General features: G+C 31.6%; 1 protein-coding gene across 6 annotated transcripts in view; it reads right to left on the reverse strand.

Annotated features, from left to right (window-relative positions):
- RUNDC3B (RUN domain containing 3B) overlaps positions 1 to 14,715 on the reverse strand; it is a 124,779-nt gene that overhangs the window by 37,209 nt on the left and 72,855 nt on the right. For 5 of the 6 annotated variants that reach the window (XM_074340689.2, XM_074340687.2, XM_074340690.2 and 2 more), the window contains 4 exons: positions 11,389 to 11,478; positions 9,276 to 9,356; positions 7,480 to 7,648; positions 1,425 to 1,582 (listed from right to left, as the gene is read on the reverse strand). In XM_074340689.2, the coding sequence (XP_074196790.2) occupies positions 1,425 to 1,582; positions 7,480 to 7,648; positions 9,276 to 9,356; positions 11,389 to 11,478 (498 nt within the window). The remainder of the gene's footprint in view (positions 1 to 1,424; positions 1,583 to 7,479; positions 7,649 to 9,275; positions 9,357 to 11,388; positions 11,479 to 14,715) is intronic. The other variant, XM_088797778.1, reaches the window with a different exon arrangement.

Genomic DNA, 14,715 nt, shown 5'->3' on the forward strand with positions numbered 1-14,715 from the left:
GATAAGACTCATTATAATCACAAGGAAAAGCAAACAAATTAAAACTGAAGGACATTCTATAAAATTACTAACCTGTATTCTTTGAAAACATCAACTTCATGTGAAACAAACATTGAAAAACTATTCTAAGTTTAAAAAGACAAGAGACTGACAACCAAATGCACAACATGATCCTGGATTGTATCCTTACCAGAAAAACAAAAGTTGCAATAAGAGACGTTATCTGGACAACTGATGAAAGTGAAATATGAGTCACAGATAAGATGGAAGTATAGTATTGATTTACATTTCTTAAATTGAAAGCTGAATTATAGTTATACAAGAAAATGTCTTTGTTCTTAGTAAAGACACAGTGAAGTATTAAATGGTAAAGAGGTATGATATATGCAAACTCACAGTGGGTTCAAGAAATAATATGTATGTATTATACATACAGGGAGAGGGAGAGAATTATGACAAATGTGGCAAAATGTTGAAAATTGGTGAATCTAGGAAAGAGCATATAGAAATTAATCTGTGTCATCCTTGCAACTTTTCTGAAAGTTGAAATTGCTTTAAAAAATTAAAAGCCACCCTTTAAGATTAAATAAATATTAATTTGAAAAGATTTTCACCATAAACAATTAATAAAATCAAGTTTGACAAAATGGTATAAGTAGTGCAAGTACTTTGAATAATGACAAGTTAAGGCGTCTAAACCAGAATGTAAATCAACACACAGCTTTCTTCATCCAAAGCTTGCTATGGAAAAAGGTTATTAGCTTAGTGCTAAACTGTGCTTAGTGATATTCTGGCGCAACCTGGTTAACAGTTTAAGCACCGGCACTGCACTTTGAGCAGTACTGGTCTTATATACCATCTTTTTGCAATCAATTAGTCAGTCAATTAATAACTAACTTAACTACAGTGGTACCTCGGTTTTCAAACGTTATCCATTCCAGAAGACCGTTCGAGTTCTGAAACGTTCGAAAACAGCCGTCAGGATCTTGCACTCAGCAGAAGCTGCGTGACATGTTCGACTTCTGAGGCATGTTCGAAAACCGAGGTATTTACTTCTGGGTTTACGGCGTTCGTAAACCGAAATGTTCATTAACGGAGACGTTCAAAAACTGAGGTACTACTGTAAATACTTTTTAAATTATGCATATGCATTTGAAAGAATATACACCAAGTTATAGCAGTTAACTCCGGCTAGCACAACTGAAAGTGGTTCTTATTTTCTTCCTATATTTTGTGATGTTTCTACAATGAGCATGGATTACTTTTATAATAATGAAAACAAAACTAATCTTTTAAAAAATAGTAAGTGAAAAAGAACTTAGTAGCAAGCAATCAGATTTCTTGGAATTTGAATCCTATGCCAAAACATGACACTTTCTTATATTCACATACTGCCAGAATTTTTCCAAAAGAATCTCACTTACAACTGATCTTGAAGCTCCACAATGATATATTCTAATTGTTCCTTTTCCAATTTATGGGCTAGATCAGAGTCTTCAATCCTTTGTAGCAGTATTTTATTCTGGGAGACAGATTCAGACAGCTGGTTCTCTCGAAGTCGTAAGAGTTCTTCAAGATAACCCTGGAAATAAAGATCACCAAGATATAGCAACTACAAATTTCAGATATATATATCTTGAAGATAAATGCTGAGTGGCTTAAATGTTATTCTTACCTATATTGTACTAAAACGAGTCAAAGTATTACTGATGAAACAGTAAAAAAAAATTGTTTTAATTGAATACAAAAATTCCGCACATGTTCTTCATTATTTATAGCTCTTCTCTCAAGTTCAAGATAACATGTTTGTAATTTAAGGTAAAACTTATAATTTCTAAACTCTGCAACAGTGATAAAATACTTTATGTGCTTCCTAGTTTCAAAATACAAACCTAATTACAGAATGACCAACTGAAAAGCTGCCTCCATGTGATTATTTTTTCAAAAGCAGATATTAACATTTTAGTGTTAGCAAATTAGTAGGAAGCACTATAGTTTTGGTTATGCCTGCAGGTTTAGGGATTGCCTAGTGTCACATTCCAGTTCTCCTAGTTATCAGCTATGTGTCCTTGGGTAAGTTACTTAATCTCTCTGTGTGGTAGTTTCATCTTTTAATAAAGTGAGAACAGTAAGTGTGCCTAGGTGGGAAGAATAAATAAATCAATACAGGTAAACTGCTTAGAATACTACCTGGTACCCTGTATGCAATGTATAATTCCTAGCTATTATTATTAGCAAACATCGACTACATATGAGATCTCTTGAACTGGTCCTTTGTTTTATCTTTTTACTCATTTAGTTTATTTTTCCTCTTGCTCTGCTTTCTGGGAGATTTCATTAAATTTATCCCCTAAACCCTTATACTGAATTTTTGAATTCAGGAAAACTTATTTTTAATTTCCAAAAGCTCTACATGTTTTTGATTGTTCCCTTCTCATGGCATCCTACTTTTGCATTGCAATGTGCTTTCAAATTCCTCTCAGGATATTGGAATCTTTCTCTCTTAAAGTATTCATCTATTTTATGTTATACAATTCATATGTCAGTAACAAACTGTTTTAACTATTTTAGCTTTATGATACATGTTAATAGAAGCTAGTACTATTCTCCAGACATTTAGTTTCTTTTTCGGATTTTTCCTAACAATTCTCAAATACTTGTTTTTTCCATAATAAAATCTCAAAAATTAAAAATAAAATTTTTACAACTGAAGTATTTTATATATGCATACACAGCTTAATATAAAATATATATGAATACTTATAAACATTAGTAATTAAACAATACTTATATACACATATGCTCACCACCTAAATTAATTACCAATACTTTCAAGCCCCTATAATGCCCTTCCTTGGTTGTATCCTTCTGCCTCCTCCACAAAGATAACAATACTCTGAGATTTGTGTTTATCATCCCTCCTTCTTTCTAGCTTTACCACAAATGCATGTTATCTTAAACAATTGTTTAGTTTAGCTAGGTTTTGTATATCTTCTTTTGAAAACTGCTTTTTCATCTACAGTGAGTCTAGTTATAGTTTGTTTTCTTTTTAAAATATATTTTTTTCAATTACAGTTGACACGAAAAAAACTATTACAGTAAAAGACACATTGCCATTAATCCCCTTCATAATACTCCCTTTTGCTTCCAACACACTTATCCCATTGTTCTTGCTACTCTCTGAAGCAGTTCTAGAAGTCCTCTTTCGTGAGTGTCTTTACTTCATCCTCCATCATGACAATGCTCCATGTCACACATTGCTTCCGGTATATGGCAATTTCTGTCAAACAAAAACATTACGGGAGGCTGCCGGTTGGCTCAGTTGGTTAGAGCGCAGTGCTCATAACACTTAGATCGCCGGTTCGATTCCCACGTGGGCCAGTGAGCTGCACCCTCCAAAACTAGATTGAAAAAAACGACTTGACTTGGAGCTGATGGGTCCTGGAAAAACACACTGTTCCCCAATATAAAAAAAAACAAAGAAAAACACATTATGGTGTATCCCCATGCACCTTATTCAATGGATGTGGCACCGTGCGACTTCTGGCTCTTCCCCAAAGTCAAAATGATTCAGGACATCAAGGCAGCCATGACAGCGCAACTAATGATACTCACAAAAGAGGACTTCCAGAACTGCTTCAGAAAGTGGCAAGAATGATGGGATAAGTGTGTTCAAAGAGAGGGGGAGTATTTTGAGGGGAATTAATGGCAATAGTCTTTTACTGTAATAATTTTGATTAAACATTCACTGTATCTTTTGATCACACCTTGTACAATATTTTATCAGTTTCAGGTGTACAACATAGTGATTAGACATTTATATAACTTACAAAGTGATTATCCTGATAAATCTAGTACCATGTTTCCCCAAAAATAAGACCTAGCCAGACCATCAGCTCTAACGGGTCTTTTGGAGCAAAAATTAATATAAGATCCAGTATTATATTACATTATATTATTAGTATATAATATTATACCAGGTCTTATATTATATAAGACCGGGTCTTATACTAATTTTTGCTCCAAAAGATACATTAGAGCTGATGGTCCAGTTAGGTTTTATTTTCGGGGAAACATGGTATTTATCTGATACCATACATGGCCATTACAATATCATTTACTATATTCCCCATCCTATACCCCACATCCCCATGACTATTTTGTAACTACCAATTTGTACTTCTTAATCTCTTCCCCACTTTTTCACCCATCCCCTTAATCCTCATCCCATCTGGCAACCATCAAAATATGCCCTGTATCTATGAGTTTGCTTCTGTTTTATTTGTTCACTTATCCTATTGTCTAAGTAAAGTCACATGGCATTGTCTTTCTCTGTCTGACTTACTCCACTCAGCACGATACCCTCAAGGTCCATCAATATTGTTGCACATGGCAAGATTTCATTCTTTTTTATGGATGAATAATATTCTATTGTATATATGTACCACTTCTTTTTTATCCAATCATCCCTTGATGGACACCCAGGTTGCTTCCATATCTTGGCTATTGTAATTAACACTGCATAAACATATGGATGCACACCAAGTAGCATTTTGGGTTTCTTCAGATTAATACCCAGAAGTGGGATTACTGGGTCCTTCTTCGTCTCCTGTTATATAGCCTTTGTTTTGTGACCTAGTATGCTCCATAAAAACTAGATACTGTCCTTTGTGTGTGTGAAAAGAATGTATATTCTGTTAGCATTTAACATATTTTAGATCAAGCTTAGTAATTGTGTTGTTCAACTTCACTACATCCTTACTAATTTTTTATCTGTAAATTATTTTGAAATATGTTAAAATTTTCTACTATAATTATGTATTTAACAATTTCTCCTGGATATTCTTTTAATTTCTTCTTCACATTTTTCACAGCTACATTTTTAAATGTTCTTAAGTTCAGCACTGATATACATTCCTCATGATCTGTTTTTTTAAAAGACAATATTTTTCTTTAGGCTTAATGTTTTTGCCTTAATGTCTACAAGTATGTTGAATAATATTAATATAGAATTTGTTTGGTTAATGTTTCCTTACTGTATCTTTATCCTCCTAGTTTCAACTGTTCGTGTCATTATATTTTATATACGTCTCTAACAGACAACATGTAATTAAAATTCATGATTTTTAAAAAGTAAATTTAAGAGCTTGCCTTAACTGGCAAGTTTACACCATTTATTTTCATGTGATGTTGATTCTTTTGGTTATATTGAAATTTATTTCTACCACTTTATTTGGTGTTCTTTTAAAAAAATTTTTTCAATTACAGTTGACATTCAATATTATATTAGTTTCAGGTGTATAGCATAGTGGTTAGACATTTATATAATTTACGAAGTGATCCCCCCTTAAGTCTAGTACTTATCTGACACCATACATAGTCATTACAATATAATTGACTATATCCCTATGCTGTACTTTACATCCCCATGACTATTTTGTAACTGCCAATTTGTACTTCTTCATTCCTTCACCCTTTTCACCCAGTCCCTCCACCCCCCTCCAATCTAGCAACCATCAGTTTGTTCTCTGTATCTATCAGTCTGTTTCTGATTTGTTTGTTTGTTTATTTTGATTTTTAAATTCCACATATAAGTGAGATCATACAGTATTTATCTTTCTCTGTCTGACTTATTTCACTTAGCATAATACCCTCTAGGTCCACCCTATTTGGTGTTCTCTTTATACCATCTTTTCTTTTTTTCACTTGTTACTTTCTATTGTGGTAATCAAATTTTCCTTATTTCTCTTCTCACTATTAGTTTGGAAGTTAAATATTCTACTTTTAATTGCAACTTTGGAAATAGGTATGCACATTAAAAAATGTGCCTATACTCTTTCACTATAATACAAAGACTGCAAATGACGTTAGGATTAATCATCGTCATTTACCTTTCTTAATACTGTTAGTTAAAGCTTTAGTTCACTCTTCTTCCCAGGACTACAGTCAGCTTGTTCAGGTCTTGAGAGCTGATTGTTAAATTTCAGAAATTTTGTAATACAGTTGTTAAACACACTATTATTAAAAATTGTATAGATATAATTAATTATATTAAAACAAGGAAATAACTACTCAAAACTCATCACCATGTATTTTACCATATTTTACTAATATTATCTCTCTTCTTAACGCCATTTACAGCTATTGTAGCTGTCTGGTAGAAACACTATATAATGGTGTGCTACTGTGCATCTCTTCCCAAGTCTGCATTCAGTGACACGATACTGGTAGTTTAAGTTGGCCACAATGGGAGTATTTACCTCAGAGAATCAGCATATGCTACAAATTAGGCTCTTATATTTCTTCTGAGAAAGCCAGTTGTTCAATGTATTTCAGCACACCAATGCCACCCCATTTTGACCATTATATAATTGTTATTGTTTCATGTAGTCAAGGTTTATTTACCAATTTCTGTGCTTACTCTGCCAGTTTGCATCTCATTCCTGCCTTCTAGGTTCAGTTTCCATCTTGAATGATAGTGGGCCTAGATTTGCTGTTCCCTGTTGGTATTGAAACACAAGTACCTAGGTTAAGGGAATGGCTCCTCACCCCCACTCCAAGGGGCTGCAGTGGCTTTAACTCATGACTTATTCCTCTTCTGTTTCTGTCTTTCTGTGTTGCTGGTCCTCAGTGAGCTCCTAATCTTTGAGAGAGCAGCTCTGCATGAAGCTCTTTTAAAACTGTATTCTACTCAGCATTTTCAGTTTTTTACAATGTAAAGGCTTTCAGATTATCCTAGTCTGACCTCTTGCTGGTATGAGAAGTCTTCTTTAATAGGATATTAAAGTTTTCTTCATATAGATTATGCTCACTTTTATAGCTAGTATGTATGGGATCTCCTTCTTTATATTTTCTAACCAGTAGCTGTCTACAGGAAATCTATTCATATTTGTAAATTTACTTTGTAAGCTTTTTCCTTAGTGTATTTTTTATTGTTTTAATATTTCTATCACAAATTCCACCAAACTTTCCCATACAGATCATCTATGAATAATGATTACTTTGCAAGGAAAGGTAGAAGAGAAAATAGACAATACAGTAAAAACGAAAAGGCAATAGCTCCTCAAGGGAGTTTATTTTCCTTTCTACTTTGTCTACTGCAGTGCTTAACATCTGAGAGCTGTTAAAATAACTGATTAAAAACAAACAAACAAGACATACATGGAATTTGCTTTAGGCAATCACGGCACTTTTCACAAACCAAATAATCTTTTATGAAATTAATCACAGGAACTAAAATCTCAAACATATAAATGAAACTGTATACAGAAGAATATTAACATACAAAATTAGAAAAAGTTTAACAAAAGCCTTTCCTAAAATATTGTCTGGTTTTTAATTAACAAGAGGACAATTCAGGAACAGAAAGGAAGTAGCAAAGGGTGAATACTTTCATTCAGCTGAAAGATCTTTCAGTAGTGACAGTCTAAAGGTAATAACTAGAACCAAATTAAATGACTTTTGAAGACGGATAAATACCTTCTGTTCCAGTGTTAGCTGATATTTTTGTTTAACTCTTTTACACTTGTTGAACCAACTATTCTCATCCATAATGAAAGGAGGCCCGACATTCTCTGGAGTGCTGCTTTCACTACCACTGCTTCCCAACGTCCTCAGCTCTTCCTCATCACTGCTGATACTATCAGAACTGGGAGATTAAATTTTTAAAAAGAAATAAAGTTAATAATATGTTCCACTTTGATTTATATGAAATACTATTGCATTTGTAAGCTACTGGTGAGCAAACTCTAAAATATTTAGTACTAAATATATAATTATAATAACGATATTATAAAGACTCTAGCTTCCTGTATTTTCTAATTTTTCTACAATGAATATGTCTTATTTTCCAAAAAAATTAAAAGCAGTAATTTGGGGAGGAACAGATTTTTAGGGTTTCTTAAAATTAGGAACATAATTTTAAGTTTTAAAAAATGTGTCTAATACAGGCATATAACAGTGGAAGCAATTCAATTTTTATATATTGGTTTATGACAATTAGGATAGTTTAAACCTTTCTAAAAAGAAACACTCCATGGTCAGTAATACTAACTGCTTTATCACTGGGTTATATTGATATTTCTCTTCTCATTTTAGTATCCTTTATACAACAGGATAGTATGAATCCCTCAATATATAAAGGAGAGGTAGGTATACATACATGTTTGGATAAGTGCATAAAAGAAAGGAAAATGCATAAATATTCAGACAAAAAGTGGTTAAACAGTTAAGGACACAGAGCATATACCATTAAATTCAATCTGAGGGCACCAGTTGAGTAGGTTCCATTACTACATCATTTAAAAGCTTTGTAATAATTACCACAGCCTCTTATGTAAGTAAGAGAGGAAAAGTAGTACTCACATTTATCTTTATATTTTCATTTAAGTCATTTCCTAAATCACTAAAAGTAGCCTTTCCATCTACATGTTGATGACCGAACTCCTTTTCCATCTGTCATCTTGCTCTTTAATTTCAGACTTGTTGCCCCCTTTGTGCAAACTAGCTGTGTGACTATGGACAAGTTATTTGACCTCTCTGTGTTCGTTTTCTCATTTTAAAATATGGATAGTAGCAAGTATCTCAATGGCTTTTGAAGATTAGTACTTTACAGAAGTACTTAGAACAATGCCTGATATAATAAGCTTACAGTAAATATTACTATTATTTTACTAGTAGTAGTATTTTGAACTATTCATTAGTGTTACAAAATGTCCTATAAACCAACAATTTCAAACAGTATAATTTTATGCCTGTTCAAAACATCTTCTTCCTGTATTTCTTTTCTAGATCAAACATTCTAGAATTATCTCCTTTCCTAAGGGATCCATTTATTTAAGCCATTAATCTTGGTAATACAATACTTTATTTCTACTTCCCCCTCATCATCCAAAATATCTTCACACTCCTTGCTCTGAAATAATAGTGACTTCTCACACTAGATGGTGATTACCATGGGGCCAGGGCTGTGTTCTTTTTCAATGGAGATCAAATGAAAAATGGTCTAAATAATGAATTTTAGTTTTGAAATCTCAATGGACTACCATAGAGCTATTAAAATTATTACATATTGACTATAGCAATAGGAATACATGCTATTTTTTAAAAACTATATTGATGCCGGGATTACAATTATGTAAAACGTATATATTTACATAAATACTAAAAATGCAACTGGAGTTTATCTTTTTGAATGATTTCTGATATGAAATAAATGTAAAAGACATTTAATAATAAATTAAGATTTCAGTAACATATTTCAAAATGCCAAATACCTTTGGGTAAATTTCAAATACGGGGTATAGTCTATAACAGCAGGAAAGTTGCCATCCAATCCCTCTCCCTTTAGGCAGAAGCTAAGACAAGACAATAAATATTTCACATAAAATTTTAAATCAAAATTGAGTGTTACAAACAATCTCTTGTTAGAGACATTGGTTTCATCAAATTGCAAGTGAATTTTTTAATTGTAATTTAAATGTTACTTCTTACAAATAAGCACCTTAGTAAAGATATTCTACCTTCAGTACCAACGACAAAGGATTGTACAAGTTAAGCTAGTGTTATATAAATATATCATGCAAATGTAAAAATTACTGAGAAATCTTTCCAAACATTATTTATTTCATACTATTAAACTTTTTAAGACGTCACTAGAGAATTTTCAAATGAAGATTTGTTGTTCAAATTTACATACAAATTCTCATGTGACACTGAATACTTACAAAAAAATCTGAATAATTAGAAAATGAGGTTTTTCCAAAGTATCTGAATAGGTGAAAGGACTTGGATCTTAGACCAAAAAAGAATGCTAAAAATCTTCTGTCCAGTCAATGCTTTTTGAGGCCACAGAAACAAGGGAAAGGTTAAGTGACTTGCCCAAACTCATACTGCAAGTCTCGTAAAGCCAGTAAAAAAAACTAGATCTCCTGGCTCCCCAATCCAGTAATCTTTGTTTTGTACAATGGTATATCCAACTAGATTTTTTCCAAAGATGTTTAGTTTTAATATTACTATTCTTCAAAGGAAAAAGTATATCTTCTAGGAAGATAAACAAAGAAATATTCAAGAGATCTAGGTTAATGTTTCAAAAGATGAAAAAAATCATCCATGAGCTCCTATCTTCTGGTTTCCTTGAGAAGTTTGCCTGTTGAAATACTTGTTCTAATATATTAAAATCAAGGATATGTTTTTTTCGAGACTTGAATAAGAAGAGAATCAAAGTGGTAATATTTTATATGGGTTTTCCTTCATTTACAGAAATATTACTAATGTACCTTTAAGATATTTGCTTTCAGTTGATCATACAGTATCAATGTGTTACTATAAGCCAATAGTTCACATTCTTATCCTAGGTGTTTTGTTTTGTTTTGTTTTGTTTTGTTTTTACCAAAAAGCAAAATTGTAAAGGATTTCGACAGAAATAGCAGCATGCCATGTAAAAAGTTAACACCCTTAGAGGGATCATAAAGACAACCTATTATGTTCATACTAAACAAGCTAGTTTATCTAATACTAGTTTATTAAGTATTAATAAAGAAAATTATAAAATGATCAATATTTTGAAAAGGAAGTTACTTATTAGTAAAAGGTAACCTCAGTGTAAATGGGCAGCATTATTTTTCAGTTCAAGACCTAAAAGTAGATTTTCATTTAAGTTTACACTTATTTTATTAATATTCTTAGATTTTTAAGTGATGTTTTTTAATAAAAATACATTTCCTCCATTCTTATGCTTGAGTTGTTACAGACAAATCTTTTACTTTTAGTATAATATAAAATCTTGTATCAATTAAAGAAATACAAAAACATGATTTCATAAATCTAAAAGAACTTACAATATCCCTTTTTAGTACTTGTAATCTTAGTCTGGAATCAATTCACCTTGTTGACAATAAAAGCATATATTAACAATCATTTTTATATTCTAGATACATGACACAAGAAACATAAGATACCCAAGTTATCCTGTCATGATCTTCTTTATCTTAACACAAGGGATAATGAAAATCTTTCTGGCTTTGAATCTTTTAGTTTATTTTCATTTTAAAGCAATAGCTGAAAAATACTAAGAGATAAGATCCCAAACCTTTCTTCAGTGCTACCGGAGTACGTGATTTTTCTGCTTGGGGGAATGTAATCTAAGCTTTCTTTTTACCCAAACTAGAGAGCAAGCCTGTCAGTTAATTCCTTAAGTTTCAGACAGTCTCTTTTCTGAGAGCAAACCCATTTAGAAAATTGACGTCATTTGAAAGGAAACAGCATGAATCAAATATCAATATCCAACTGTGTGCTTTTCTTACAAAACTGAAAGAAAAAAATCCTGAGTGGGAACCATTATAAGGTAGAATAATTTAAAACTTGAATACATGTAGTTAGATTAAGTACCTGAAATCAATAGCATTGAGCCCAAGTAGCATGCCAGCAAGCATATTTGCTTCCTCACCCAAGACAATTGCTCCATCTTCATAAAATCTCCTAAAAAATGAAATGGGTGAATAGATAAATATTAAAAACAGACTGAAGTTTCATCTAGAGAAATCTCTTAGAGCCCAAACTAAAGTAGAAAGAGCTACATTTTGTCAAAATAAAAACATATTTGGATCATCCAAATTTTGTAGACATTTCGAAGAAAAGGAACTGTCACCGTAAGAAAGAAAATCATTCTAAGTATTCCCAATTCTCTTATAAAGAATCCCTGAACTGACTCTTTGAATAAGCCTAGACTGCCTAGCATTTTTCCCTAACAGTAAAGTGATATAAATGTCTCCTGAAAGGTAGCCAATTCACGGTCATTTATACTGATCTATTTTCACAACGATGTAGATATTGTTGTATACTAGAACAAACACAAACATGCATTCTATTTTTCTGCAATTCTAAGGGTTATTACCTAAATTAAGAAACAGGAAGGAGTAAATTACTATTAATTTATGCTAACCTTTAACACTGAAATACTAATAGAGCAGGTAAGTTACCAACATGGCTGTACATGAAAAATAAAGTACAGTATTCATTATCTCTTTGACAAAGTAAGAATACGAATACTTTTGCTAATTCTTATAAAGCCTTCTGTTTTAGCTAATGTTAGTTTAAAAAAATACTTCTTTTAAAATATTTATTAACAAATATTTAGAAAATGTATCATAAATGGTCCTAAGGTATTTTTCCACAAAAGAATGTAAGGTCATTGAATTTACTTAAAAAAAAAAACACTACTATGCAAAAACTAGTTTATGTTTGGTAACCAGGGATCATTAAATTGTTATATCTATATTACACATAGACAGCTACTATTAAGCTATAACACCCCACTAACACTCCACTAAGTAAATAAAATTAGTCTTGTTTTCCTGTATTTTTGAGTTTTTAAAGGCTGAAAAATATTTTCATATGGTCTTAATCCCACCATCAATTTTGAATACTTCATGGTCTACCAAATACTTTTACAAACATATCATTTGATACTTGCAAAAAAGCCCATGAAGTAAATGCAGAAGAAATTGTCACTAGTTTCAGATTCATCATCAAGAAAAGTAAGAGTTAGGTTAAAACAATTGTCCCAAGCTCATGTTGATAAACTGTTCAAGGAAGAAATCCAATTCTTCTTATTTTAAGTTCCAAATATTTTCTATTATACCATGCTACTTCTTGTAAAACAAAAATATTTAAAGAGAATTTAAGTTCTGTGTTGGTTCATAAGGAATTTTAAAATGAATGAAAAGTACAAAGGAAAATAAGACACAACTATTTACCCTCTGACAGATGTAAGGCTGCAAAAAAGCATGGTAAAAAGACTAACTTGGAATAGGTGTTTGTTGTTTCCTTGGAAATATGGGAACTGCTATTATTGATTCATATAAAAGGAAACTAGAACTTTCAGCTTAGCAAAGATTAGTAAAACAAATGGAAGTAATTTCTAACATTCAATTTGAGGTGTTCCACAAAAATGTAAAGACATTTAGACAAATTTATATACCTGAGATTTTGCCCCACCCCAATGGCTAAATTGGCTGTTGACAGAATATTTTATTGACTCCTGGAAGAACTATGATTCCAGTGGTTCTAGATCACCAAAGTCTATGAACATATGCTTTAGAAACAATGCTGTATTTTGATATTGGGAATCACTCATTATTCCTAGTATTTCCTTATGTAACAAAAGGTCTACTTTTTTTTTTTATTTCCCCATCTTGAGCCCACCATGTTTAAAAGTACATTCTAAGAGTCAGATCAAAACTATTCTTGCTTGCTTCCTAACGTCAACGTTGTATGAGGGGCTGTTGAAGAATACCAAAAATAAACACAATCTAAGTGGTTTTAAAGATTTTTTTTTAAGTCCAAGGGTCTTTTGTAGGTGTATATAATATTGTTTTAATGAATTTGGCTTTAGTTTTACTAATGATTTTTTAAGTTAACCAATGCAAGTGAAATGCTTGCACATATGAAATCAATAATTCCACTCAAATAAAACCATACCTGAAGCATAATATTGTACAGACTTGACTTAATATAACAGTTTTTACTGCAATACAGGGAAAAGGAGGACAAATGGAAGAGGAAGGGCTAGTTATCAAGATTCTCCATTGTATACTGAACTTTTTCATTATTAGTTCCGGTAAGAAAAAAACATTTTCAGAAAATACATTTTTAAGTTTGAGATAACATTTTTAAAATAACTTAATTCAGGATTTTAAAAAGTACTGAAGTGATCTGAAAAAGATCATATTTTATTTTTTTATTTCCAGTACCACTTTCATTTCAAATTATATTTATGAACTATCCACTTGGGCATATAGTACCACAGAAGACATTAACTAATACTGTCATCACAAAGCATCATTGTCCCTTTTTAACCTCAGCCCTTCAGGCTTAGTTTCTAATTCAATCCCTTAAGCAGCTTCATTTTTAGCCTGTTAAAATTGGATTTCATTAAAATGAACATTTTATTTATAACTCTATACATCAAACATCAAGTGTCAACTACTGCAATAACACTGGTTACAAGTAACACTGGTTTTAAACAGAAGTAAGCTATTCCTACAAAACACTTTTTTTTTTTCTTACAGGCCAAAGTATGGGTGGAGAGGTTTAAAAAAAATCACCTGAATTCCCTGAATTCATTGTAAGTGCTTGAGCATATTGCTCAGTTACCTAGACTTCTAAATAGAATTTCCTGGAACCTCAGAAGTTGGAGTAGAAACAAACAGTCCAATTTTCTAGGAAAAATATGATACCAAGAATTTAAGAATTAAATTTCTTCAAAGTCTCAATAACTATCCTCCACTCCCACTTTTCAACAAACTAGAAGGAAAAAAGTCCTCTCTAAAATCAGTATCTCTTTGGCAGATGCATGCTACTATCTTGTCTCTCAATTTTCATCCTTAAAAAGGCTTAACAGTGTTTTTTTAATTATAAAATAAAAGCTATTTATTAACAACAAAAATAGAATATTTATACTTGTCTTTACTCCAAATTTCATTTCCCTGATACAGCCAAATTTTTAGACTGTTTATGCACAAAAGCATAAAAATGAGATATTACACTCTTTTACCTACCATCACATATGGTATATATAATATATATATATTATGTATATAAAATAAGAACAGAAATTTAAGATTCTGAATTTCTTGATTAAATTATTAAATCCCCCTTATTCAGCATGATTAGGCTTATTTATTGTCAACTGTCAATTGTCCAAAACACCACTAG

Source organism: Rhinolophus sinicus, chromosome 4 (assembly GCF_057876585.1).
Source record: "Rhinolophus sinicus isolate RSI-liver-muscle chromosome 4, RSI-T2T, whole genome shotgun sequence".
Lineage (NCBI taxonomy): Eukaryota > Metazoa > Chordata > Mammalia > Chiroptera > Rhinolophidae > Rhinolophus > Rhinolophus sinicus.